The following is a 27,236-nucleotide window of genomic DNA, read 5'->3' on the forward strand; positions in this document are numbered from 1 at the left end:
TTCCCTTTTGTACTTTAATTATAATATGACATTTGAAATGTCTTCATTCTTTTAAAACATTTGTGAGAGTAATGTGTACTGCACATTTATTTAATAGTTTATTTCATGTTTATTATCTATTTCACTTGCTTTGGCAATGTAAACCTATGCTTCCCATGCCAATAAAGTCCCAAAAATGTAAATTGAAATGTAATTGAGAGAGAGGGGGGGAGACAGAGAGAGAGGGGGGAGAGAGAGAGGGGAGAGAGGGGGGACAGAGAGAGGAGAGAGGGAGAGATAGGGGGAGAGAGGAGAGAGAGAGGGAGAGAGAGAGAGAGAGAGAGGGGAGAGAGAGAGAGAGAAAATAGAGTGAGAGGGGGAGAGAGGGGGGGAGAGAGGGAAGGAGGGAAAAGAAAGTGGGAGAAGATGGGGTAAGAGAAAGAGGGTGAGAATGAGAGATGGAGGAGAGAGAGGGGGGAGAATTAAAAATGGGGGAAGAGAGAGAGGGGGAGAATGAGAGATGGGAGGAAGAGAGAGGGAGAGAAATGGAGACATGGTACCTGCCAGAACAGTTTGAGAACTCTGTCAATAAAAACTAGAATCTGTGGGGACAAGGACAGGTGTTTGACTGAGAGTGTGTGTGAGCGAGCATGGTGTTTTAGTGTGTGTGTATGTAGTGTAGTGTCCAGGCTCTCCTCTCTGTGCTAGCTGTGCTCCACTCTCTGGACTGAGGCCAGCTGGCAGTCTGCCTACTGGGGCTCCCTGGCTTGGATTCTTCAAAACAATCATTTGTAGTGTGTGTGTGTGTGTGTGTGTGTGTGTGTGTGTGTGTGTGTGTGTGTGTGTGTGTGTGTGTGTGTGTGTGTGTGTGTGTGTGTGCGTGCGAGCGTGTATGTATGTGTGCGTGCACTTGTTCATCACACACACACACACACACACACACACACACACACACACACACACACACACACACACACACACACACACACACACACACACACACACATACTTCAAAGGTGAGCCACACAGAGATTAAATTGCTCTCTTTTACTCCCCCCTCTCTCTCTCTGCTCTCTCCTCTCTCTCTTATTCTCCTCTGTTTCTCTCTCTCCTCTCTCACTCTATCTCTCTCTATCTCCTCTCTCTCCTCTCTCTCGCTTGTTCTGCTCTCTCTCCCTCTTTCTTTTTCTCCCCTCCCTCCCTCCCTCCCTCCCTCCCCCTCCCTCCCTCCCTCCCTCCCTCCCTCCCTCTCTCTGTCGCTGTCTCTCTGTCTCGATGGTCTCTCTCTCTCAATTCAATTCAATTGACAGACTTTATTGGCATGGGAAACATATGCTAAAATTGCCAAAGCAAGTGAAGTAGAAAATAAACTAAAGTAAAATAAACAATAACAATTAACAGTAAATATTACACTCACATAAGTTGCAAAAGAATAATGATGTTTCAAATGTCATATTATGTGCAAATTGTTCTTGTGGCAACATATCACATATTTTGCTGCTGTGATTGCACTCTATGGTATTTCACCCAATAGATATGGGAGTTTATCAAAATTTGGTTTGTTTTAGAATTCTTTGTGGATCTGTGCAATCTGAAGGAAATGTGTCTCTAATATGGTCATACATTTGGCAGGAGGTTAGGAAGTGCAGCTCAGTTTCCACATCATTTTGTGGGCAGTGTGCACGTAGCCTTTATTCTCTTGAGAGCCAGGTCTGCCTATGACGACCTTTCTCAATAGCAAGGCTATGCTCACTGAGTCTGTACATAGTCAAAGCTTTCCTAAAGTTTGGGTGAGTCACAGTGGTCAGGTATTCTGCCACTATGTACTCTCTGTTTAGGTCCAAACAAGCTTGCTTAGGGAACTCTTCTCCAGGTTCATCTCTCTGTAGGCGAGGGCTTGTTATGGAAGGTTTGAGAATTGCTTCCTTTTAGGTGGTTGTAAAATTTAACTGCTCTTTTCTGGATTTTGATCATTAGCGGGTATCGGTCTAATTCTTCTCTGCATGCATTATTTGGTGTTTTACGTTGTACACTAAGGATATTTTTTGCAAAATTCTGCATCAATTTGGTGTTTGTCCCATTTTATGAATACTTGATTGGTGAGCGGACCCAAGACCTCACAACCATAAAGGGCAATGGGTTCTATAACTGATGCAATTATTTTTAGCCAGAAACTAATTGATATGTCAAATTTTATTTTCCTTTAGATAGCATAGAAGGCCTACGTGCCTTGTCTCTCAGATCGTTCACAGCTTTGTGGAAGTTACCTGTGGCACTGATGTTTATGCCGAGGTACGAGTCGTTTTTTGTGTGCTCTAGGGCAACAGTGTTTAGATTTAATTTGTATTTGTGGTCCTGGCAACTGGACCTTTTTTTGGAACACCATCATTTTTGTCTTACTGAGATTTACTGTCAGGAACCAGGTCTGTCAGAATCTGTTCAGATGATCTAGGTGCTGCTGTAGGCCCTCCTTGGTTGGGGACAGAAGCACCAGATCATAGTCATACAGTAGACATTTGACTTCAGAATCCAGTAGGGTGACTGTTCTAGTGCCTTCGCCAATTCATTGATATATATGTTGAAGAGGGTGGGGCTTAAGGGGCATCCCTGTCTCACCCCACGGCCCTGTGGAAAGAAATGTGTGTGTTTTTGCCAATTTTAACCTGTTTGTGTACATGGATTTTGTAATGTCGTATATGTTTCACCCAACGCCACTTTCCATCAATTTCTAAAGCAGACCCTCATGCCAAATTGAGTCAAAGGTTTTTTTGAAGTCAACAAGGCATGAGAAGACATTGCCTTTGTTTAGTTTTTTTTGTGTTTGTCAATTGGGGTGTGCAGGGTGAATACGTAGTCTGTTGTACGGTAATTTGGTAAAATGCCAATTTGACATTTGCTCAGTACATTGTTTTCACTGAGGAAATGTACAAGTCTGCTGTTAATGTTAATGCAGAGGATTTTCCTAAGTTTGCTGTTGACGCATATCCCACAGTAGATATTGGGGCCACATTTGTCTCCACTTTTGTGGCTTGGGGTGATCAGTCTTTGGTTCCAAGTATTGGGGAAGATGCCAGAGCTAAGGATGATGTTAAATATTTTAAGTATAGCCAATTAGAATTTGTGGTCTGTATATTTTATCATTTCATTGAGGATTCCATCAACACCACAGGCCTTTTTGGGGGGTTTGTATTTTGTCCTGTAGTTCATTCAATGTAATTGGAGAATCCAGTGTGTTCTTGTAGTCTTTAATTGCTGATTCTAAGATTTGAACTTGATCATGTTTATGTTTCTGCTGTTTGTTTTTTGTTATAGGGCCAAAAAGATTGGAGAAGTGGTTTATGCATACATCTCCATGTTGGATAGATAACTCTTTGTGTTGTTGTTTGTTTAGTTCTTTCCAATTTTCCCAAGTATGGGGATTCTAGTGAGGGGATATAGGTAGCACACAGGAGGACCTTTTTCTCTGTTGAGATCATTTCCTTTAGAATTTCTTGTAGGATGACAATGTCTGTATTTCTGATTTCTTTGGTGAAGTCCAGGTTCCTGGTCTTTAGGCCAAAGACAGATAACCTCAGGCCTTGGATATTCCAGGATGAGATAGTGAAGGTTTTGTTTCCAATAAAGTGTCCAATGTTGTTAATCATGTGGTTTGGCTTCAGACCAGTAAGTGTGAGCAGAGCCTGCTGAGCATCTGGTACATGCCATTGGCTTGGGCTAGTGTAAGAGTGGGGGTTGGGTCTGTTTTCCTGCTCCCGGTCTGGGTGTATGTGTGACTTCCATGTTGAGGCCCTCTTTGCGGGAGTGGGGGGCATGGGGTGGGCAGGAGGCGCATAGGTCTGAGCTTAGGGGGCCTAAATGGCGTGTGGGCATGGTTGACTTGGGGGGGTGTTGATTGGTTGGGGTGGGGATGTGGATGTGGTTGGTGGTGGTGCTGTCGTCTAGATGTAGGTCCTCTCGGAATGGGTTCTCTATTATGGAAAGCCATTTGGGTCTTTGCATGTCAAAAAAGATACACGTCAAATAACACTATTTGACACGTTAAATAAGCTTTTAATTTGACACGTCAAATAACACAGTTTAATTGTAGAATGTTGTGTTGGACCGCAACTTCTGGGGTAGCTAGCTAGCTTTAGCTTGGTACCTAGCTAGCACCAATACAACCAGCCTGAAAACAATGACCAGTAGATACTGCAGTCATTTTCATTATTCTTAGCAATGATTTAGGAATCCTTGAGTAAGTATTAGCTAGGCAGCCACTTGTTGTTCGCCTATTGAAATTGAACTTCAGTTCATGAAAAGAAATAGCTAGCTAACTACTAAACCCTGTTCCCAAAGCTAATGCTATAAGCAGCCAGCTTGCTTCATGAGGCTCAAATGGACCGGGTTATGTGTTGTGAAGCTAGCCACAATAAGGATTAGGCACAATAGTGGAATTTGCAGTTTGCCTTCAAAATAAAAGTACCTCTTTGAAAGTGATGCAGAAGGTTACAATTGGTGGAATCATGCCATATTTAGACTAGATAATGTTAAACAAGGTTGGAATGTGAAGCAATAAATTGGGGTATCAGTCTACTCGGTGACATCCACAGAACACAACTGTGACGAGTTTAAGCAAATATTAGCATTGTAGTTCTTATCGCGGGACTGCGACTGTGTGAAATCACCTCCCCAGTCAGCCTATTGTGTGTATTGACATTCATATTGCACTGTACAGCTTTACCTAAGGATTGGGGATCAATGAAATGGGGTATCAGTCTACTCAATAGCCAAGATATTTTTCCCAACATCCTCCTCAGAGTTACCAGACTCCAAAACATCCAGTATTGTTTTTCCTCTGGAATAGTGTTCAATACGCATAGGTTGACAATAAATGTGGGTCAATTTACAGTTGTTTCAGATTCCCACAATAAGAGCTACGACACTAATGTTCTCTGGGTGTCACCGAGTAGACTGGGGTGTTGTTGAGCTGGACTATTTTTTTGTTCTGACTGGAGTGTGTTCACCTGCTGTTCCAGCTCCACCTGCCTTACCTCCAGCTGGGTGAATCTATCCTTCATTTCAATGAGGAAGTAGTACTCTGTGCTGGGAGGTTGACTTTCCGCCTGAGGTTGCTCGTCTGTGGGGTTGTGCAATGAAGAGGTCTGACATGCTCGGGGTGGGAGTATCTTTCTCAAAAAAGAGCTTCTCCTGCTGAGCTATCGCTTTGATTATGTGAAAGTCCAGCTGAAACTGTTTGGGGTTGCCCTGTACCATTACTGTTCCAGACTTGTATAGGTTGATATTGGCTAACTCAAGAGTCCTCGTTGTCTAGTATCCTGAGTTTCCACCCATCGCTAACACCCCCCCCCCCCCCCCCCCCCCACACACACACTCTTAACAGAGGGGTAGTATGTTAATATAGCACTGTGCCATACCAGGGGATGAAAGATAAAGTTTCTTATGTTCCAATTTTTTATAATAGCAAAAAGTGTGTCTTGATTTTCCATAAGGAGCTTCTTTGTGTACTCTTTTCGGGCCTTCTTATTTATTACATCCAGAGGGTAATGTATTATAACGTCCTTTGAACAGCGGGAGGGTGGTTCAAAGGCCTCTCTCCTGCCATTGCTAGGGTCAAGGGCTTTGACGTATTTCACTTCAAACCTCAGTGCTAATTGAAGTTGCAGTCAGATCTGTTCTGTCGTAGCAAACTTGGTAGCCTTAACTTAGCATTCAATCTTTATCAAGTTAAATATACACTGCTCAAAAAAATAAAGGGAACACTAAAATAACACATCCTAGATCTGAATGAATGAAATAATCTTATTAAATACTTTTTTCTTTACATAGTTGAATGTGCTGACAACAAAATCACACAAAAATAATCAATGGAAATCCAATTCATCAACCCATGGAGGTCTGGATTTGGAGTCACACTCAAAATTAAAGTTGAAAACCACACTACAGGCTGATCCAACTTTGATGTAATGTCCTTAAAACAAGTCAAAATGAGGCTCAGTAGTGTGTGTGGCCTCCACGTGCCTGTATGACCTCCCTACAACACCTGGGCATGCTCCTGATGAGGTGGCAGATGGTCTCCTGAGGGATCTCCTCCCAGACCTGGACTAAAGCATCCGCCAACTCCTGGACAGTCTGTGGTGCAACGTGGCATTGGTGGATGGAGCGAGACATGATGTCCCAGATGTGCTCAATTGGATTCAGGTCTGGGGAACGGGCGGGCCAGTCCATAGCATCAATGCCTTCCTCTTGCAGGAACTGCTGACACACTCCAGCCACATGAGGTCTAGCATTGTCTTGCATTAGGAGGAACCCAGGGCCAACCGCACCAGCATATGGTCTCACAAGGGGTCTGAGGAGCTCATCTCGGTACCTAATGGCAGTCAGGCTACCTCTGGCGAGCACATGGAGGGCTGTACAGCCCCCCAAAGAAATGCCACCCCACACCATGACTGACCCACCGCCAAACCGGTCATGCTGGAGGATGTTGCAGGCAGCAGAACGTTCTCCACGGCGTCTCCAGACTGTCACGTCTGTCACATGTGCTCAGTGTGAACCTGCTTTCATCTGTGAAGAGCACAGGACGCCAGTGGCAAATTTGCCAATCTTGGTGTTCTCTGGCAAATGCCAAACGTCCTGCATGGTGTTGGGCTGTAAGCACAACCCCCACCTGTGGACGTCGGGCCCTCATACCGCCCTCATGGAGTCTGTTTCTGACCGTTTGAGCAGACACATGCACATTTGTGGCCTGCTGGAGGTCATTTTGTAGGACTCTGGCAGTGCTCCTCCTGCTCCTCCTTGCACAAAGGCGGAGGTAGCGGTCCTGCTGCTGGGTTTTTGCCCTCCTACGGCCTCCTCCACGTCTCCTGATGTACTGGCCTGTCTCCTGGTAGCGGCTCCATGCGCTGGACACTACGCTGACAGACACAGCAAACCTTCTTGCCACAGCTCGCATTGATGTGCCATCCTGGATGAGCTGCACTACCTGAGCCACTTGTGTGGGTTGTAGACTCCGTCTCATGCTACCACTAGAGTGAAAGCACCGCCAGCATTCAAAAGTGACCAAACCATCAGCCAGGAAGCATAGGAACTGAGAAGTGGTCTGTGGTTACCACCTGCAGAACCACTCCTTTATTGGGGGTGTCTTGCTAATTGCCTATAATTTCCACCTGTTGTCTATTCCATTTGCACAACAGCATGTGAAATTTATTGTCAATCAGTGTTGCTTCCTAAGTGGACAGTTTGATTTCACAGAAGTGTGATTGACTTGGAGTTACATTGTGTTGTTTAAGTGTTCCCTTTATTTTTTTGAGCAGTATATTATTGTAATATTTTTCTCTTCTTGGCTTTAAAAGTAGCTTCAGACTGAACATGACTCACTCAATTCCAGGTTGGATGGTGTTTTCAGGTTTCTGTTGATTGTTTGCCAGAGCATTTTCAATATAGCTTGGAGAAAATAATCTTTGGTAGTAGGAATCCTTCCAGATCATTTTATACAAAATCAGGTTGTAGGTTTGGAGTTTTTATTTGGAGTGAAGGTTATGTTTTGGAGGGTAGTATCCTGTATATGTCCTTGCCGAAAAATCTATCTTTTTGTAAAAACATGCTGAAAGATGCTGGAGCTCATCTGCTCATCTGTTCTTCCTCTCTCTCTCTCTCTCTCTCTCTCTCTCTCTCTCTCTCTCTTTTTCTCTCTCTCTCTCTCCAGCTCTCTTTTTCTCCTCCCTCTCTTTCTAAATTTCTCCCACTCTCGCTGTCTGGCGCTCACACTTAAACCCTCCTTCTTTCGATGAATTCAACTGAATCCAAATAAGCTCCAGGCAGTTTTACAAAAAGAAACATTAGCGAACATTAGCAACTCGCATTTTTCTTTGTCCGGCTGTTATGTTGCGTTTACTGATAGAATGATTGGTATCTTCTGTTTATAACCACCTACACTAACATGCATAAACAGATACATAGAATGTTTGGTATCTACTGTTTATAACCACCTACACTATCATGCATAAACAGATACATAGAATGTTTGGTATCTACTGTTTGTAACCACCTACACTAACATGCATAAACAGATACATAGAATGTTTGGTATCTACTGTTTAAATGCGGTGCATTCGGAAAGTATTCAGACCCCTTGACTTTTTCCACATTTTGTTACGTTACAGCCTTATTCTAAAATGTATTAAATAGATTTTTCCCCTCGTTAATCTACACACAAAACCCCATAATGACAAAGCAAAAACAGGTTGTTCGAAATTTTTGCAATTCCTGCCTCTGATTCCAAACGTTTTAATCCAGTAATAGAAAGTTGTTTTTAAGATTTTAGTTTTAAGCCTATTCCAAACCTTAACCCTTACCTTAATCATTCAGAGTTCATGCCTAACCTTAACCATTCAGAGTTCATGCCTAACCTTAACCATTCGGAGTTCATGCCTAACCTTAACCAGCGGAGTTCATGCTTGCCTGTGTGTGTGTGTGTGTGTGTGTGTGTGTGTGTGTGTGTGTGTGTGTGTGTGTGTGTGTGTGTGTGTGTGTGTGTGTGTGTGTGTGTGTGTCTGTGTGTGTGTGTGTGTGTGTGTGTGTGTGTGTGTGTGTGTGTGTGTGTGTGTGTGTGTGTGTGTGTGTAGCAGGAAGGGGACCTCTCAGACCGGCCCAGAGGGGCCCTAGTCTGAGAGAGGGGTGCAATGGGGGTATAGAGGCTCCCGAAACACACGCATGCGTGGGTGTGAGAGTGTGTGTCTTACCTTCATGTGAGTGGGGGAACCAGATGGGGGAGGCACTGGAGTGAGGTCCTCCCCTGTAGGAGGGGGAGGAAGGGGAGGCAGGGTGAGACGGGGGAGAGCCCAAACTGCTGGCCAGAAACGAGCCCATGAACGACGCACCTGAAGGAGAGAGAGAGAGAGTAACGTAAATACAGCTTCTATCGTAAATAGAGAGAAAGACTGTTTAACTTTGATCAAAACCTTTGACAGGCACAATAACCCCAACCACAACAGTCTGTTGCACACAATGCCTGCAAACACACACACGCACGCACGCACACACACACACACACATGCACGCAAACACATGCACACGCACACACCCTCACCCTTGACAGTCAGACCACTACAAAACACCCAAAAAACCACAAGAATCCTCAAATGCCTCACATCAAAGATGCTGTCTCTGAACATACACATACTACACAAATAATCTTCTAACAGAACAGGGCCAATAATACTGTGATAGGATGGGAAGTGAGGAGGGGCTGAAAGACTTAACCCTCCTTAAAGAGGGTAAGAAGGGGCGTAAGAGACTGAAGGGGGCAGAAAAGTGGCCATGGTCTGTGGACAAGGAGGCGGGGCAGTGGGGCGTTCTATTATTACAGCTGTGGCATACACACACTGACACACTCACACGTACACACGCTCATACACTTACATGCTCACACACACTCTCTCGATCTAAAGAGAGAAACCATATCATTTACCATCTATATTTTCACTCAGGGTAGACATAATAAGCCTGATTTCTGAGTAAAACCGTAAAGCTGTTCAAGGAAACTCTGACGACTTCCCATACCAGGCTGTTGTTCGTTCTCTCTCTCTCTCTCTCTCTCTCTCTCTCTCTCCTCTCCCCCACGCCACCATATTTCTCTCCTCCTTTTCCTCTCTCTCCTCTTTCCTACGTTTCTTATATCCTTCTATCTCTCCAACTCTCTTCTTCTTTCCCTTTCGTTTCAGTTTCCTTTTTCTCTCTATCCCCATCTCTCTCTTCTCCTTCGGCTCCTGCTCTCTGTCTCTCTCTCTCTGTTTTGTCAAATGTTTTCCAAGCCTTATAAAACACACAGATGGACCCCACAGCCCAGATGTGCTGTATATTACAACCAGAAATAACCCCTACTCAGATCTAAACCAGCTCCAGTACCTGACTGTTTGTTTCTGTGTTCAGCATTGGAGCCATGTTTTATTAGACAACCACAAGCTAACAACCACAATCTAACAACCACAAGCTAACAACCACAAGTTAACAACCACCAGCTAACAACCACAAGCTAACAACCACCAGCTAACAACCACAATCTAACAACCACAAGTTAACAACCACAAGCTAACAACCACAATCTAACAACCACAAGTTAACAACCACAAGCTAACAACCACAAGTTAACAACCACAAGCTAACAACCACAATCTAACAACCACAAGTTAACAACCACAAGTTAACAACCACAAGCTAACAACCACAAGTTAACAACCACCAGCTAACAACCACCAGCTAACAACCACCAGCTAACAACCACCAGCTAACAACCACAAGCTAACAACCACAAGCTAACAACCACAAGTTAACAACCACAAGCTAACAACCACAAGTTAACAACCACAAGTTAACAACCACAAGCTAACAACCACAAGTTTTTTATTTCTTTATTTATTTCACCTTTATTTAACCAGGTAGGCAAGTTGAGAACAAGTTCTCATTTACAATTGCGACCTGGCCAAGATAAAGCAAAGCAGTTCGACAACATACAACAACACAGAGTTACACATGGAGTAAAACAAACATACAGTCAATAATACAGTAGAAGAATATGTATATATACAATGTGAGCAAATGAGGTGAGATAAGGGAGGTAAAGGCAAAAAAAGGCCATGGTGGCAAAGTAAATACAATATAGCAAGTAAAACACTGGAATGGTAGATTTGTAGTAGAAGAAAGTGCAAAGTAGAAATAGAAATAATGGGGTGCAAAGGAGCAAAATAAATAAAATAAATAAATATAGTAGGGGAAGAGGTAGTTGTTTGGGCTAAATTATAGATGGGTTATGTACAGGTGCAGTGATCTGTGAGCTGCTCTGACAGCTGGTGCTTAAAGCTAGTGAGGGAGATAAGTGTTTCCAGATTCAGAGATTTTTGTAGTTCGTTCCAGTCATTGGCAGCAGAGAACTGGAAGGAGATGCGGCCAAAGGAGGAATTGGCTTTGGGGGTGACCAGAGAGATATACCTGCTGGAGCGCGTGCTACAAGTGGGTGCTGCTATGGTGACCAGTGAGCGGAGATAAGGGGGGACTTTACCTAGCAGGGTCTTGTTAACAACCACAAGTTAACAACCACAAGCTAACAACCACAAGTTAACAACCACAAGCTAACAACCACAAGCTAACAACCACAAGCTAACAACCACAAGTTAACAACCACAAGTTAACAACCACAAGTTAACAACCACAAGCTAACAACCACAAGCTAACAACCACAAGCTAACAACCACAAGTTAACAACCACAAGTTAACAACCACAAGCTAACAACCACAAGCTAACAACCACAAGCTAACAACCACAAGTTAACAACCACAAGTTAACAACCTCAAGCTAACAACAACAAGCTAACAACCACAAGTTAACAACCACAAGTTAACAACCACAAGCTAACAACCACAAGCTAACAACCACAAGCTAACAACCACAAATCAAGTCACATGTGGTGAATACAACAGGTATACAGTGAAATGCTTACTTACAAGCCCTTAACCAACAACACAGTTTTAACCTGTTAGGGCTAGGGGCAGTATTGACACGGCCGGATAAAAAAAGTACCCGATTTAATCTGGTTACTACTCCTGCCCAGTAACTAGAATATGCATATAATTATTGGCTTTGGATAGAAAACACCCTAAAGTTTCTAAAACTGTTTGAATGTTGTCTGTGAGTATAACAGAACTCATATGGCAGGCAAAAACCTGAGAAGATTCTGAACAGGAAGTGGCCTGTCTGACAAGTTGTTGTTCATCTTGGCTCTTTTTATTGAAGACTGAGGATCTTTGCTGTAACGTGACACTTCCTACGGCTCCCATAGGCTCTCAGAGCCCGGGAAAAAGCTGAATGATATCGAGGCAGCCTCTGGCTGAAACACATTATCGCGTTTGGCAAGTGGCCGATCAGAGGACAATGGGCTTAGGCGCGTGCACGAGTCGACCCCGTGTTTTATTTACTTTCCTCTTTTTACCTAAACGCAGATTCCCGGTCGGAATATTATCGCTTTTTTACGAGAGAAATGGCATAAAAATTGATTTTAAACAGCGGTTGACATGCTTCGAAGTACGGTATTGGAATATTTAGAATTTTTTTGTCACGAAATGCGCCATGCTCATCACCCTTATTTACCCTTTCGGATAGTGTCTTGAACGCACGAACAAAACGCCGCTATTTGGATATAACAATGGATTATTTGGGACCAAACCAACATTTGTTATTGAAGTAGAAGTCCTGGGAGTGCATTCTGACGAAGAACAGCAAAGGTAATAACATTTTTCTTATAGTAAATCTGACTTTGGTGAGTGCTAAACTTGCTGGGTGTCTAAATAGCTAGCCCTGTGATGCCGGGCTATCTACTGAGAATATTGCAAAATGTGCTTTCACCGAAAAGCTATTTTAAAATCGGACATATCGAGTGCATAGAGGAGTTCTGTATCTATAATTCTTTAAATAATTGTTATGTTTTTTGTGAACGTTTATCGTGAGTAATTTAGTAAATTCACCGGCAGTGTTCGGTGGGAATGCTAGTCACATGCTAGTCACATGCTAATGTAAAAAGCTGGTTTTTGATATAAATATGAACTTGATTGAACAAAACATGCATGTATTGTATAACATAATGTCCTAGGGGTGTCATCTGATGAAGATCATCAAAGGTTAGTGCTGCATTTAGCTGTGGTTTGGGTTTATGTGACATTATATGCTAGCTTGAAAAATGGGTGTCTGATTATTTCTGGCTGGGTACTCTGCTGACATAATCTAATGTTTTGCTTTCGTTGTAAAGCCTTTTTGAAATCAGACAGTGTGGTTAGATTAACGAGAGTCTTGTCTTTAAAATGGTGTAAAATAGTCACATGTTTGAGAAATTGAAGTAATAGCATTTCTAAGGTATTTGAATAACACGCCACGGGATTCCACTGGCTGTTGAGTAGGTGGGACGATTTTGTAAATTCACCGGAAGGTTTTGGTGGGAATACATTTTCTGAACAACACGCGCCAATGTAAAAAGCTGTTTTTGGATATAAATATGAACTTGATTGAACAAAACATACATGTATTGTATAACATAGTGTCCTAGGAGTGTCATCTGATGAAGATCATCAAAGGTTAGTGCTTCATTTAGCTGTGTTTTGGGTTTTATTGACATATATGCTTGCTTGGAAAATGGCTGTGTGGTTATTTTGGTCTATGTACTCTCCTGACATAATCTAATGTTTTGCATTCGCTGTAAAGCCTTTTTGAAATCGAACAATGTGGTTGGATTAAGGAGAAGTGTATCTTTAAAATGGTGTAAAAGAGTCGTATGTTTGAGAAATTGAAATTATTGGATTTTTGAGGTATTTGTATTTCGCGCCACTCGATTCCACTGGATATTGGCTAGGCGTTCCGCTAGCGGAACGTCTGTCCTCAACAGGTTTTAACTAACCTCCAGATGAGCTTCAATGCCATACGACTCTCCTTCCATGGCCTCCAACTGCTCTTAAATGCAAGTAAAACTAAATGCATGCTCTTCAACGGATCGCTGCCCACACCCTCCCACCCGACTAGCATCACTACTCTGGACGATTGTGACCTAGAATATGTAGACAACTACAAATACCTAGGAGTCTGGTTAGACTGTAAACTCTCCTTCCAGACTCACATTAAGCATCTCCAATCCAAAATTAAATCTAGAATCGGCTTCCTATTTTGCCAAACATACCCTCGTAAAACTGACTATCCTACCGATCCTTGACTTCGGCAATGTCATTTACAAAATAGCCTCCAACACTCTACTTAGCAAATTGGATGCAGTTTATCACAGTGCCATCCGTTTTGTCACCAAAGCCCCATATACTACCCACCACTGCGACCTGTATGCTCTCGTTGGCTGGCCCTCGCTTCATATTCGTCGCCAAACCCACTGGCTCCAGGTTATCTCCATGTTTATTCCATGTGTATCTCTGTGTTGTCGTTTATGTCGCAGTTGTAAATGAGAACTTGTTCTCAACTAGCCTACCTGGTTAAATAAAGCTGAAATAAAAAATAAAAAAGAATCTGTCTGTAAATAGCCCATCCAACTACCTCATCCCCATACTGTTATTTATTTTGTTCCTTTGCACCCCAGTATCTCTACTTGCACACTCATCTTCTGCACATCTATCACTCCAGTGTTTAATTGCTATATTGTAATTATTTTGCCACTATGGCCTATTTATTGCTATAGCTCCCTTATCCTACCTCATTTGCACACACTGTATACAGACTTTTTCTATTGTATTATTGACTGTATGTTTGTTTATTCCATGTGTAACTCTGTGCTGTTGTTTGTGTCGCACTGCTTTGCTTTATCTTGGCCAGGTCGCAGTTGTAAATGAGAACTTGTTCTCAACTAGCCTACCTGGTTAAATAAAGGTGAAATAAAAAAAATAAAAAGGCTGTTTTATCATTGTCGGTGATCAGGCCTACCACTGTTGTGTCATCGGCAAACTTAATGATGGTGTTGTCGTGCCTGGCCGTGCAGTCATGACTGAACAGGGTGTACGGGAGGGGACTGACCCTTATGAGGGGTCCTCATGTTGAGGATCATCATGGCAGAATGGTGTTGAACGCTGAGCTGTAGTCAATGAATAGCATTCTCAAATAGGTGTTCCTTTTGTCCAGGTATGAAAGGGCAGTGTGAAGTGCAATAGAGATTGCATCATCTGTGGATCTGTTGGGGTGGTATGCAAATTGGAATGGGTCTAGGGTTTCTGGGATAATGGTGTTGATGTGAGCCAAAACATTTCATGGCTACAGATGTGAGTGCTATGGGTTGGTAGTCTTTTAGGCAGGTTACCTTAGTGTTCTTGGGCACAGGGAAACATGAACATGTTTGAAACCTGTTGGTATTACAGACTCAGACAGGGAGAGGTTGAAAATGTCAGTGAAGACACTTGCCAGTTGGTCAGCGCATGCTCGGAGTACACATCCTGGTAATCTGTCTGGCCCTCCGGCCTTGTGAATGTTGACCTGTTTAAAGGTCTTACTCACATCGGTTGCGGAGAGCGTGATCACACAGTCGCCCGGAACAGCTGATGCTCTCATGCATGTTTCAGTGTTACTTGCCTCGAAGCGAGCAAAGAAGTAATTTAGCTCGTCTGGTAGGCTTGTGTCACTGGGCAGTTCTCAGCTGTGCTTCCCTTTGTAGTCTGTTATAGTTTGCAAGCCCTGCCACATCTGACGTGCGTCGGAGCCGGTGTAGTATGTTTTGATCTTAGTCCTGTATTGACGCTTTGCTTGTTTGATGGTTCGTCGCAGGGCATAGCGGAATTTCTTATAAGCTTCCAGGTTAGAGTCCCGCTCCTTGAAAGCGGCAGCTCTACCCTTTAGCTCAGTGCGAATGTTGCCTGTAATTCATGGCTTCTGGTTGGGATATGTACGTACAGTCACTGTGGAGATGACATCATTGATGCACTTATTGATGAAGCCAGTGACTGATGTGGTGTACTCCTCAATGCCATCGGAAGAATCCCAGAACATATTCCAGTCTGATAGCAAAACAGTCCTCTAGTTTAGCATCTGCTTCATCTGACCACTTTTTTATAGACTGAGTCACTGGTGCTTCCTGCTTTAATTTTAGCTTGTAAGCAGGAATCAGGAGGATAGAATTTTCATCAGATTTGCCAAATGGAGGGCGAGGTAGAGCTTTGTACGCGTCTTTGTGTGTGGAGTAAAGGTGGTCTGGAGTTTTTTTCCCCCTCTGGTTTCACATTTAATATGCATTAAAGTCCCAGGCCACTAGGAGCGCTCCCTCTGGATTAACATTTTCCTGTTTGCTTATGGGTGTATAAAGCTCATTGAGTGTGGTTTTAGTGCGAGCATCGGTCTGTGGTGGTATGTAGGCAGCTACGAAAAATACAAATGAAAACCCTCTAGGTAGATAGTGTGGTCTACAGCTTATCACGAGATACTCTACCTCAGGCAAGCAAAACCTCGACTTCCTTAGATATCATGCACCAGCTATTGTTTACAAATATGCATAGGCCCCCGCCCCATGTCTTACCAGAGGCTGCTCTTCTATCCTGTCGATAGAGTGTACAACCCGCAAGCTGTATATTATTAATGTCATCATTCAGCCACGACTCGGGGAAACATAAAATATTACAGTTTTTAATGTCCCGTTGTTAGGATTTATGGGCTTTCAGTTTGTCCCATTTATTTTCCAGCGATTGAACGTTAGCTATCAGTACAGATGGTAAAGGCAGATTAGCCACTCGCCGCCTGATCCTCACAAGGCACCCCAATCTCTTTCTGCAAAATCTCAGTTTATTTCTCCAGCGAATGATGGGGCTGAGGGCCTGTACGAGTGTTTGGAGTATATCCTTCCTGTCTGACTCGAGGTGAGTAATCGCTGTTCTGATGTCCAGAAGGTCTTTTCAGTCATAAGAGATGGTAGCAGCAACATTATGTACAAAAAAGTTACAAACAATGCAAAAAAAATAACAAAATAGCAAGGTTGCTTAGGAGCCAATAAAACGGCAGCCATCCACCCTGGCACCATCTTTTTGGCTAACAACCACACGTTTTCAACCACAAGCTAAACCCCACAAGCTAACAACCACAAGTTAACAACCACAAGCTAGCAACCACAAGCTAACAATCACAAGCTAACAACCTTAAGCTAACAACCACAAGCTAACAACCCCAGGTTAACAACCACAAGCTAACAACCACAGGTTAACAACCACAAGCTAACAACCCCAAGCTAACAACCACAAGCTTACAACCACAAGTTAACAACCACAAGCAAACAACCATAAGCTAACAACCAAAAGCTATAGCAGACAGATGGCCTAAGAGGAGAAAAAGAGCGAAAACGAAGGAGGGTCTTGATTTAGGGAAGTGTCGCATAGAGAATGTCAATGACACCAAACACAGCATCTCTGATTGGTCTAGCAGATGTAATCTTCCCAGGTCTTGAATCAATGACCTTTGACATGTCAGTGTGCGTCACATGGGAGACGACCCCGGGACACCAAGGCCCCAGGGTTCTGGTCTAAGCATTCCACTGTGCTGAGAGGACACTTTCGGTATTGCAGTTTAGCTAAAGTCGAGCCCCAAAAAGTCAAATTAGAAATGTCCTAAAAAGACACTTTGGTTATCACCTTTGTGCGAAGAATATCCATTGAACTATTCAAGTAATTGTCTTTGAGGCCAATTTTTTTCCCACCGCCGAAGATATTAACATTTCACATTCATCCCATGTCTATCATGTTTCTGGACGACATGATTGTTGTCATCGCTGCTTGCACTACTCTGTTCTGCTCTGGTTGTCTTCTGCCAATGCGAGTCCAGATCTATTTGAAAAGCCACGAGTGTGTGTGCACGCACACATGCACACATACACCAGGCAGATCACTCAAGATTGACTTTGAAATGTCCATGTCCTGAGGACGTCAGGAAATGCCTTCAAAACCGGCAACTAGGTACAACAGTGAGCGCTATTACCATCATGGATTTTGCTAGGGCGTTGTGGACGAGGGTGACGGACGGGTGTAATCCAATGACTTATATACACACTGGATTGATGATGCTATGTATTAGCCATTGAGAGGCTTTGAAGCCACCGGTCAGCAATATTGGCACACCCCATTAGGAGCAGTCCTCCATAGAAATGAATGGAACTCTACAGTATTTCAATGTCTACAGTAATATTAGTCATCTCAAAAATGTACCTGTCCCACAGGTGTGATGTTCAGATGTACCGATCCTGTGCAGGTGTTGTTACACGTGGTCTGGCACTGCGAGGACGATCAGCTGTCCGTCCTATCTCCCTGTAGCGCTGTCTTAGGCGTGTCACAGAACGGACATTGCAATTTATTGCCCTGGCCACAACTGCAGTCCTCATGGCTCCTTGCAGCATGCCTAAGGCACGTTCACGCAGATGAGCAGGGATGCTGGGCCTCTTTCTTTTGGTGTTTTTCAGAGTCAGTAGAAAGGCCTCTTTAGTGTCCTAAGTTTCATAACTGTGACCTTAATTGCCTACCGTCTGTAAGCTGTTAGTGTCTTAACGACCGTTCCACAGGTGCATGTTCATTAATTGTTTACAGTTCATTGAACAAGCATGGGAAACAGTGTTTAAACCCTTTACAATGAAGATCTGTGAAGTTATTTGGATTTTTACGAATTATCTTTGAAAGACAGGGTCCTGAAAAGGGGACGTTTCTTTTTTTGCTGAGTGTAGCTGTGCAGCAACACTCCCCATCCAACCTGACAGAGCTTGAGAGGATCTGCAGAGAAAAATGGGAGAAACTCCCCAAATACAGATGGGCCAAGCTTGTAGCGTCATACCCAAGAAGACTCAAGGCTGTAATCGCTGCCAGAGGTGCTTCAACAAAGTACTCAGTAAAGGGTCTGAATACTTATGTAAATGTGATATTCCTATTTATCAAACATTTCTAAAAAACAGTTTTTGCTTTCTTATTATATGGGGTATTGTGTGTAGATTGATGAGGGGAAAAACAATTAAATACATTTTAGAATAAGTCTGTAACGTAAGAAAATGTGGAAAAAGGGAAGGGGTCTGAATACTTTCAGAATGTTCTGTATTCTGCTACTGTGTACTCTCTGTTTTTATGGCCAGAAAGCATTCCAATTTGCTCTGTTTGATGGCTGGTTCTTTCCAATGGGGTCTGTTTGTGTTTCTGAACATATCCCCAGGACTAGCTTGCTTAGGGGACTCTTCTCCAGCTTCATCTCTCTGTTATAGAAGGTTTGTGAATCTCTTCCTTTTATGTGGTTGTAGAATTGAACGGCTCTTTTCTGGATTTTGATCATTAGCGGGTATCGGCCTAATTCTGCTCTGCATGTATTTGGTGTTTTATGTTGTACACAGAGGATATTTATGCAGATTTCTGCATGCAGAGTCTCAATTTGGTGTTTGTCCCATTTTGTGAATTCTTGGTTGGTGATCGGACCCCAGACCTCACAACCATAAAGAGCAATGGGTTCTATAAATGATTCAAGTATTTTTAGCCAGATCCTAATTGGTTTGTCGAATTTTATGTTCCTTTTGATGGCAGAGAAGACCCTTCTTGCCTTGTCTCTCAGATCGTTCACAGCTTTGTGGAAGTTACCTGTGGCACTGGTTTTCTCTCTCTCTCTCTACTCTGTCTCTCTCTCTCTGTCTGTCTGTCTGTCTGTCTGTCTGTCTGTCTGTCTGTCTGTCTGTCTGTCTGTCTGTCTGTCTGTCTGTCTGTCTGTCTGTCTGTCTGTCTTCTCCGTCTCTCTCTGTCTATCTCTGCCTCTCTCTCTCTCTGGCTCTGTCTCCCTCTCTCTCTCTCTGGCTCTGTCTCTCCCTCGCTCTCTCTCACACACACTACTATGCGAGGAGACGAGAGGAGGGAAGTGAAAGGATGGAAAAAAGAAAGGGACAAATTAAAGGATGCAAGAGACTGGTAAATAATGAGGGGAGTTGTGTAGGACTTTCAAACACAGAGAGAGAGAGAGAAAAGGGAGGAATTTCCTTCAGTTTAGCTCACCTTCCTCCAAGTAGCCTACTCTTGCTTGAATGTACTGAACCACATACACACTCCAAGAAAACAGAAGGTTGGTAGACTCAATCGATCAGCAGCCAATCAGAGATCAATATCGTATCGTGTTCCATTGTCACTTTAGCCAATTAACAGTGAGTCTATCCACACTGACATACTGACCACTGAACACAGACACACACTACCTCCACTGGACACAAATATACTGTGGAATTTTGAATTCAAATTTACAAAGTGTGTGTTTCTCCCTGTGTGTGTCTCCCTGTGTGTCTCCCTGTGTGTTTCTCCCTGTGTGTGTCTCCCTGTCTGTGTCTCCCTGTCTGTGTCTCCCTCTGTGTGTCTCCCTGTGTGTCTCCCTGTGTGTGTCTCCCTGTGTGTGTCTCCCTCTGTGTGTTTCCCTGCGTGTCTCCCTGTGTGTGTCTCCCTGTGTGTGTCTCCCTGTGTGTGTCTCCCTCTGTGTGTCTCCCTGTGTGTCTCCCTGTATGTGTCTCCCTGTGTGTGCCTCCCTGTGTGTGTTTCCCTCTGTGTGTCTCCCTCTGTGTGTCTCCCTGTGTGTCTCCCTGTGTGTGCCTCCCTGTGTGTGTCTCCTTCTGTGTGTCTCCCTGTGTGTCTCCCTGTGTGTGTCTCCCTGTGTGTCTCCCTGTGTGTGTCTCCCTGTGTGTCTCCCTGTGTGTCTCCCTGTCTGTGTCTCCCTCTGTGTGTCTCCCTGTGTGTCTCCCTGTGTGTGTCTCCCTGTGTGTGTCTCCCTCTGTGTGTTTCCCTGCGTGTCTCCCTGTGTGTGTCTCCCTGTATGTGTCTCCCTGTGTGTGCCTCCCTGTGTGTGTCTCCTTCTGTGTGTCTCCCTGTGTGTCTCCCTGTGTGTGTCTCCCTGTGTGTCTCCCTGTGTGTCTCCCTGTGTGTCTCCCTGTGTGTCTCCCTGTGTGTTTCCCTGTGTGTTTCCCTGTGTGTCTCCCTGTGTGTCTCCCTCTGTGTGTCTCCCTCTGTGTGTCTCCCTGTGTGTGTCTCCCTGTGTGTGTCTCCCTGTGTGTGTCTCCCTGTGTGTCTCCCTGTGTGTCTCCCTGTGTGTGTCTCCCTGTGTGTCTCCCTGTGTGTGTCTCCCTGTGTGTCTCCCCCTCTGTGTGTCTCCCCCTCTGTGTGTCTCCCTGTGTGTGTCTCCCTGTGTGTGTCTCCCTCTGTGTGTCTCCCTCTGTGTGTCTCCCTGTGTGTGTCTCCCTGTGTGTGTCTCCCTGTGTGTGTCTCCCTGTGTGTCTCCCTGTGTGTGTCTCCCTGTGTGTGTCTCCCTGTGTGTGTCTCCCTGTGTGTCTCCCTGTGTGTGTCTCCCTGTGTGTGTCTCCCTGTGTGTCTCCCTGTGTGTGTCAGAGTTTCTGATTCTTCTTAACTGAGTTGTTCCGCACACTGCTGTTCAGTTGGCACTGACACACTTTCAACAGGCTCCAACCACTCACAGCCCTGGCACAACGCCCTCAGTGTGTGTGTTTGGGTATATGTCCGGGGGCGGGGTCAGGAGGCGGAGCCTGGGCAGGTCCTTCTAACATGCTCTACAACATTCGCAGAGTACGACCCTGCCTCACACAGGAAGCGGCGTAGGTCCTAATCCAGGCACTTGTCATCTCCCGTCTGGATTACTGCAACTCCCTGTTGGCGGGGCTCCCTGCCTGTGCCATCAAACCCCTACAACTCATCCAGAACGCCGCAGCCCGTCTGGTGTTCAACCTTCCCAAGTTCTCTCACGTCACCCCGCTCCTCCGCACACTCCACTGGCTTCTAGTTGAAGCTCGCATCTGCTACAAGACCATGGTGCTTGCCTACGGAGCTGTGAGGGGAACGGCACCTCCGTACCTTCAGGCTCGGATCAGGCCCTACACCCAAAGAAGGGCACTGCATTCATCCACCTCTGGCCTGCTCGCCTCCCTACCTCTGCGGAAGCACAGTTCCCGCTCAGCCCGGTCAAAACTGTTCGCTGCTTTGGCACCCCAATGGTCAGGACAGCGGAGTCATTCACCACCTTCCGGAGACACCTGAAACCCTACCTCTTTAAGGAATACCTGGGATAGGATTAAGTAATCCTTCTACCCCCCCCCCACAAAAAGATATAGATGTACTATTGTAAAGTGGTTGTTCCACTGGATATCATAAGGTGAATGCACCAATTTGTAAGTCGCTCTGGATAAGAGCGTCTGCTAAATGATGTAAATGTAAATGTAAATGTAATGTGTTCTGACGTGAAGAAATTTACAGGAGTACTGAGTGTGTGTGTGTGTATGTGTATGTGTATGTGTGTGTGTGTGTGTGTGTGTGTGTGTGTGTGTGTGTGTGTGTGTGTGTGTGTGTGTGTGTGTGTGTGTGTGTGTGTGTGTGTGTGTGTGTGTGTGTGTGTGTATGTATGTATGTATGTATGTATGTATGTATGTATGTATGTATGTGTGTGATGTGTGTGTGTGTGTGTGTGTGTGTGTGCGTGCGTGCGTGCGTGCCGGTGTATATAAGAGAGTGGTAGCAAGGCAGAGAGAGAGCGAATCTGAGCATGTCGCCTGGGAGAACCAGCAGTCCCGAATTACATTTCGGGAGCTGGAGAGAGAGAACCAAAGAAAATAATAAAAAGAGATGAAAAGCTACAAATGAGAGATTTCCCTCTGAGGAGCATAAATCTGGAGGGGAAGAGAGGGGGAACCTCTCTCTATTTACTTTTCTCTCTTTCCCTCTCTTTCTCTCTGTTCTGAAGGGTTAGAGAAGGGGGAACCTTATAATGGCCCTCAAACATTCAGGTCTCCACTCCCCCGTTACGCCTAGTACACCCTAAACAAGATGTTTCTGCAGGTTCTCAGCATTTGAGTGTTTACAGAGGTCAAACAGCTGTTTCCCAGATCTGAGTCAGATGCTGCTTTGAAAGAAAGAAGGGAAACAGTGGGTTGCAGAATACCATGTGCCCTGAGCTATTAGATCCACCCTTTTCTAACCCCTGGTCGATGGACCGGCAACCCCTGTCCCTGCTGGCATCAGTTTAGTCAGTTCTCAAGTTGAAGAATCACGCCCAGATTACTCCATTAGGAGAGGAAGAAATGGTTACAGTATTTATTACCACAGAGTTCTTCTGGCTAGACCTCACCCAGCCCACGGTGGAAGGAACAACCATGTATGGGCTTTCAGGAAGTAAAGGGATGTCTGAACGTTCCATGTTCACCATAGTAACAGGATGTGGGGATATGGGCCATCCAAGTCCACACTAACGAAAAGCATAAGGGTGTATGATATTTCTGGAGAGGCTGTGGTGATCTGCCGTCTTCAGGAGACTGATGGGAGTCAATAGTGCAAGAGAGTGTCTAGTCAGCTCTCCTTGGCTTACTGATATGGACATATCTACCTCAATTACCTCATACCCCTGCACATCGACTGGTACCCCGTCTATGTAGCCAAGTTACCGTTACTCGTTTTGTATTTATTCCTCGTCTTATTATTTTTCTATTATTTCAAAAAAATTGTCTCTGCATTGTTGGGAAGGGCCCATAATAATTTCACTGTTAGAGAGAGAGACACAGAGTGAGAGAGCGAGAGAAAGAGAAAGCGAGAGAGAAATCTGACCAGAGTACCTTCTTCCATATGTTCGGGGAGTCTCCCACATGCCTTTTAGCGAACACCAAACGCATTTGCTTATTTTTTTCTTTAAACAATGTCTTAAAATTTGAACACAAAGTTTCAGATATTTTTTTATAACCCAACCCTGATTTGTACTTCTCCACAACTTTGTCTCTGATCTGTTTGGAGAGCTCCTTGGTCTTCATGGTGCCACTTGCTTGGTGGTGCCCCTTGCTTAATGGTGTTGCAGACTCTGGGGCCTTTCAGAACAGGTGTATATATACTGAGATCATGTGACACTTAGATTGCACACAGGTGGACTTTATTTAACTAATTATGTGACTTCTGAAGGTAATTGGTTGCACCAGATCTTATTTAGGGGCTTCATAGCAAAGGGGGTGAACACATATGCACGCACCACTTTTCCGTTTTTATATTTTTAGAATTGTTTTAAACAAGTAATTTTTTTTATTTCACTTCACCAATTTTGACTATTTTGTGTATGTCCATCACATGTAATCCAAATAAAAATCTATTTAAATTACAGGTTGTAATACAACAAAATAGGAAAAACTTCAAGGGGGATGAATACTTTTGCAAGGCACTGTATTTCCCGTGACTGTGCCTCAAACCAAATGTTTTCCTGGCTCACCACTCCACCCTGGACTTGAACAGCCTCTATGACCAGGCCCAGCTATACAAGGACATCAATCTCAAATGCAGCCCCAACACTTCACACAGGAGCAACAGATCAATGGACACCCCGCCCAGACCAGCGAGACACTCTCCCAGACCCCCCCCCCCCCAGACCTACACAGAGGACCCACGCCGAGAGGACCTACATCCAGACCACAACACCACCAGCGCACATACACACCCCCACCCCAACCAATCAACACCCCTCCAAGTCAACCATGCCCACACCCCATTTAGGCCCCCTCAGATCAGACCTATGCCCCTCCTGCCCACTCCATGCACCCCATTCCCTCAAAGAGGGCCTCAACATGGAAGTCACACATACGCCCAGGCCGTGAGCAGGCATACAGGCCCAACCCCGACTCTTACACTAGCCCAAGCCAATGGCATGTACCAGATGCTCAGCAGGCTCTGCTCACACTTACTGGTCTGAAGCCAAACCACATGATTAACAACATTGGACACTTTATGGAACACAAAGGTCTCACTATCTCATCCTGGAATATCCAAGGCCTGAGGTTATCTGCCTTTGGCCTAAAGAGCAGGAACCTGTACTTCACCAAAGAAATTGGAAATACAGACATTGTCATCCTACAAGAAACCTGGTATAGAGGAGACAGGCCCAATGGTTACCCTCTAGGTTACAGAGAGCTGGTAGTCCCATCCACCAAACTACCAGGTGTGAAACAGGGAAGGGAATCAGGGGGTATGCTAATTTGGTGTAGAGCAGACCTAACTCACTCCATTAAATTAATCAAAACAGGAACATTTCACATTTGGCTAGAAATTCAAAAGGAAATGATCTTAACAGAGAAAAATGTCCTCCTTGGTGCTACCTATATCCCCCCAGTAGAATCCCTATACTTTAATGAAGACAGCTTCTCCATCCTGGAGGGGGAAATCAATCATTTCCAGGCCCAGGGACATGTACTAGTCTGTGGCAACCTAAATGCCAGAACCGGACGAGAACCTGACACTCTCAGAACACAGGGGGACAAACACCTGCCTGGAGCTTACAGCATTCCCTCCCCCATATGCCTCCCTAGGCACAACTATGACAACATAACCAACAAAAACGGGTCACAACTCCTGCAGCTCTGTCGCACGCAGGTATGTACATAGTCAATGGTAGGCTTCGAGGGGACTCCTATGGTAGGTACACCTATAGCTCATCTCTTGGCAGTAGTACTGTAGACTACTTTATCACTGACCTCAACCCAGAGTCTCTCAGAGCGTTCACAGTCAGCCCACTGACACCCCTATCAGACCACAGCAAAAATCCCAGTCTACTTGAACAGAGGAATACTCAATCATGAGGTATCAAAGCCAAAGGAACTGAGTAATATTAACTTCTTAAGGCTATGCATATCCAGAATCTAGGATATGCATATAATTAGTAGCATTGGATAGAAAACACTCAGAAGTTTCTAAAACTGTTCAAATAATGTCTGTGCCTATAACAGAACTGATATGGCAGGCGAAAACCCGAGGAGAATCCATCCGGAAAATGTTTTTTTTTGAGGTCACAGGCCATTTCAGTTATAGTCTATGGGATATTCTAAAGAATTCCTCCCAGATTGCAGTTCCTATGGCTTTACTAGATGTCAACCGTCTTTAGAAAGGGTTTCAGGCTTGTTTTTTGAAAAACGAACAAGTAGTTGTAGTTTTTCAAGGTGTCCCTCATTAGGACTCTAGTCTTGTGGCGCGCGTGAATGAGGGTGTGCACTTCGTTATTTATCTCCGGTACTGAACATACTACATTCCGTCTTAAATTTGATCATTTATTTACATATTAGGGTACCTGAGGATTGATTATAAACGTTGTTTGACTTGTTTGGACAAAGTTTACTGGTAACTTTTGGGATTCCTTTGTCTGCATGTTGAACGAGTGGAACGGTGGATTACTGAAGCAAACGCGCCAACTAAACAGACTTTTTGTGATATAAAGGACTTTATCGAACAAAACAACCATTTGTTGTGTAGCTGGGACCCTTGGGATTGCATAGGAAGATCTTCAAAGGTAAGTGATTTATTTTATCTCTATTTCTGATTTTTGTGACACCTCTGCTGCTTTGAAAAATGTTTTTAATGCTGGTGTATGCGGGGCACTGCCCTCAGATAATTGCATGGTATGCTTTCGCCATAAAGTATTTTTGAAATCTGACAACGTGGTTGGATTAACAAGAAGTTAAGCTTTTAAATGATGTAAGACACTTGTATTTTCATGAATGTTTAATATTACGATTTTTGTATTTTGAATTTCGCGCTCTGCAATTTCACTGGATGTTGTCTAGCCCAAAGAGGTTAAGAAATGCTATAGATGGAAGGAATGTTGTTTGAAAACCTACCAAAAAACAATTATGCAACAACAAATTCAATCCCTTCTAGACAACTTCCTGGACAAAACGTTCCACTGTAATAGTGAAGGTATAAACTTGACAGTAGAACATCTTAATAACAGTATATTTGACCTCTCAGCTTCCCTATCAAATCTAAAAATCTCAAATAGAAAACCGAAGAAAATGAACAACAATGACAAATGGTTTGATGAAGAATGCAAAAATCGAGGAAAGAAATTGAGAAACCTGTCCAACCAAAAACATAGGGACCCGGAAAACCTGAGTCTATGCCTTAACTATGGTGAATCACTAAAACAATACAGAAATACACTACGGAAAAATAAGGAACAGCATATCAGAAATCAGCTCAATATAATTGAAGAATCCATAGACTCTAACCACTTCTGTGAAAATTGGAAAACACTAAACAAACAACAACACAAAGAATTATCTATCCAAAATGAAGAGGTATGGGTAAACTACTTCTCCAATCTTTTTGGCTCTATAACAAAAAACAAACAGCAAAAACATATACATGATCAAATACAAATCTTAGAATCAACTATTAAAGACTACCAGAACCCACTGGATTCTCCAATTACCTTGAATGAACTACAGGACAAAATAAAAACCCTCCAACCCAAAAAGGCATGTGGTGTTGATGGTATCCTCAATGAAATGATAAAATATACAAACAACAAATTACAATTGGCTATACTAAAACTCTTTAACATCATCCTTAGTTCTGGCATCTTCCCAATATTTGGAACCAAGGACTGATCACCCCAACTACTACCGTGGGATATGCATCAACAGCAACCTTGGGAAAATCCTCGGCATTATCAATAACCTCTATGGGCTAGGTGGGACGCTTGCGTCCCACCTACTCAACAGCCACTTTAAGCCTGTGGCGCGATTTTCAAAACCTTAAAAATCCTATTACTTCAATTTCTCAAACATATGACTATTTTACAGCTATTTAAAGACAAGATTCTCGTTAATCTAACCACACTGTCCGATTTCAAAAAGGCTTTACAACGAAAGCAAAACATTAGATTATGTCAGCAGAGTACCAAGCCAGAAATAATCAGACACCCATTTTTCAAGCCAGCATATAATGTCACC

General features: G+C 43.9%; 1 protein-coding gene across 5 annotated transcripts in view; it reads right to left on the reverse strand.

Moving 5' to 3' along the window:
* The window catches only part of LOC106610139 (BAH and coiled-coil domain-containing protein 1), a 136,478-nt gene that overhangs the window by 70,497 nt on the left and 38,745 nt on the right, over positions 1-27,236 (reverse strand). For all 5 annotated transcript variants that reach the window (XM_082978147.1, XM_082978146.1, XM_045724286.2 and 2 more), the window contains exon 3: positions 8,718-8,855. In XM_082978147.1, the coding sequence (XP_082834273.1) occupies positions 8,718-8,855 (138 nt within the window). The remainder of the gene's footprint in view (positions 1-8,717; positions 8,856-27,236) is intronic.

This window comes from Salmo salar, chromosome 01 (assembly GCF_965601325.2).
Source record: "Salmo salar chromosome 01, fSalSal1, whole genome shotgun sequence".
Taxonomy (NCBI): domain Eukaryota; kingdom Metazoa; phylum Chordata; class Actinopteri; order Salmoniformes; family Salmonidae; genus Salmo; species Salmo salar.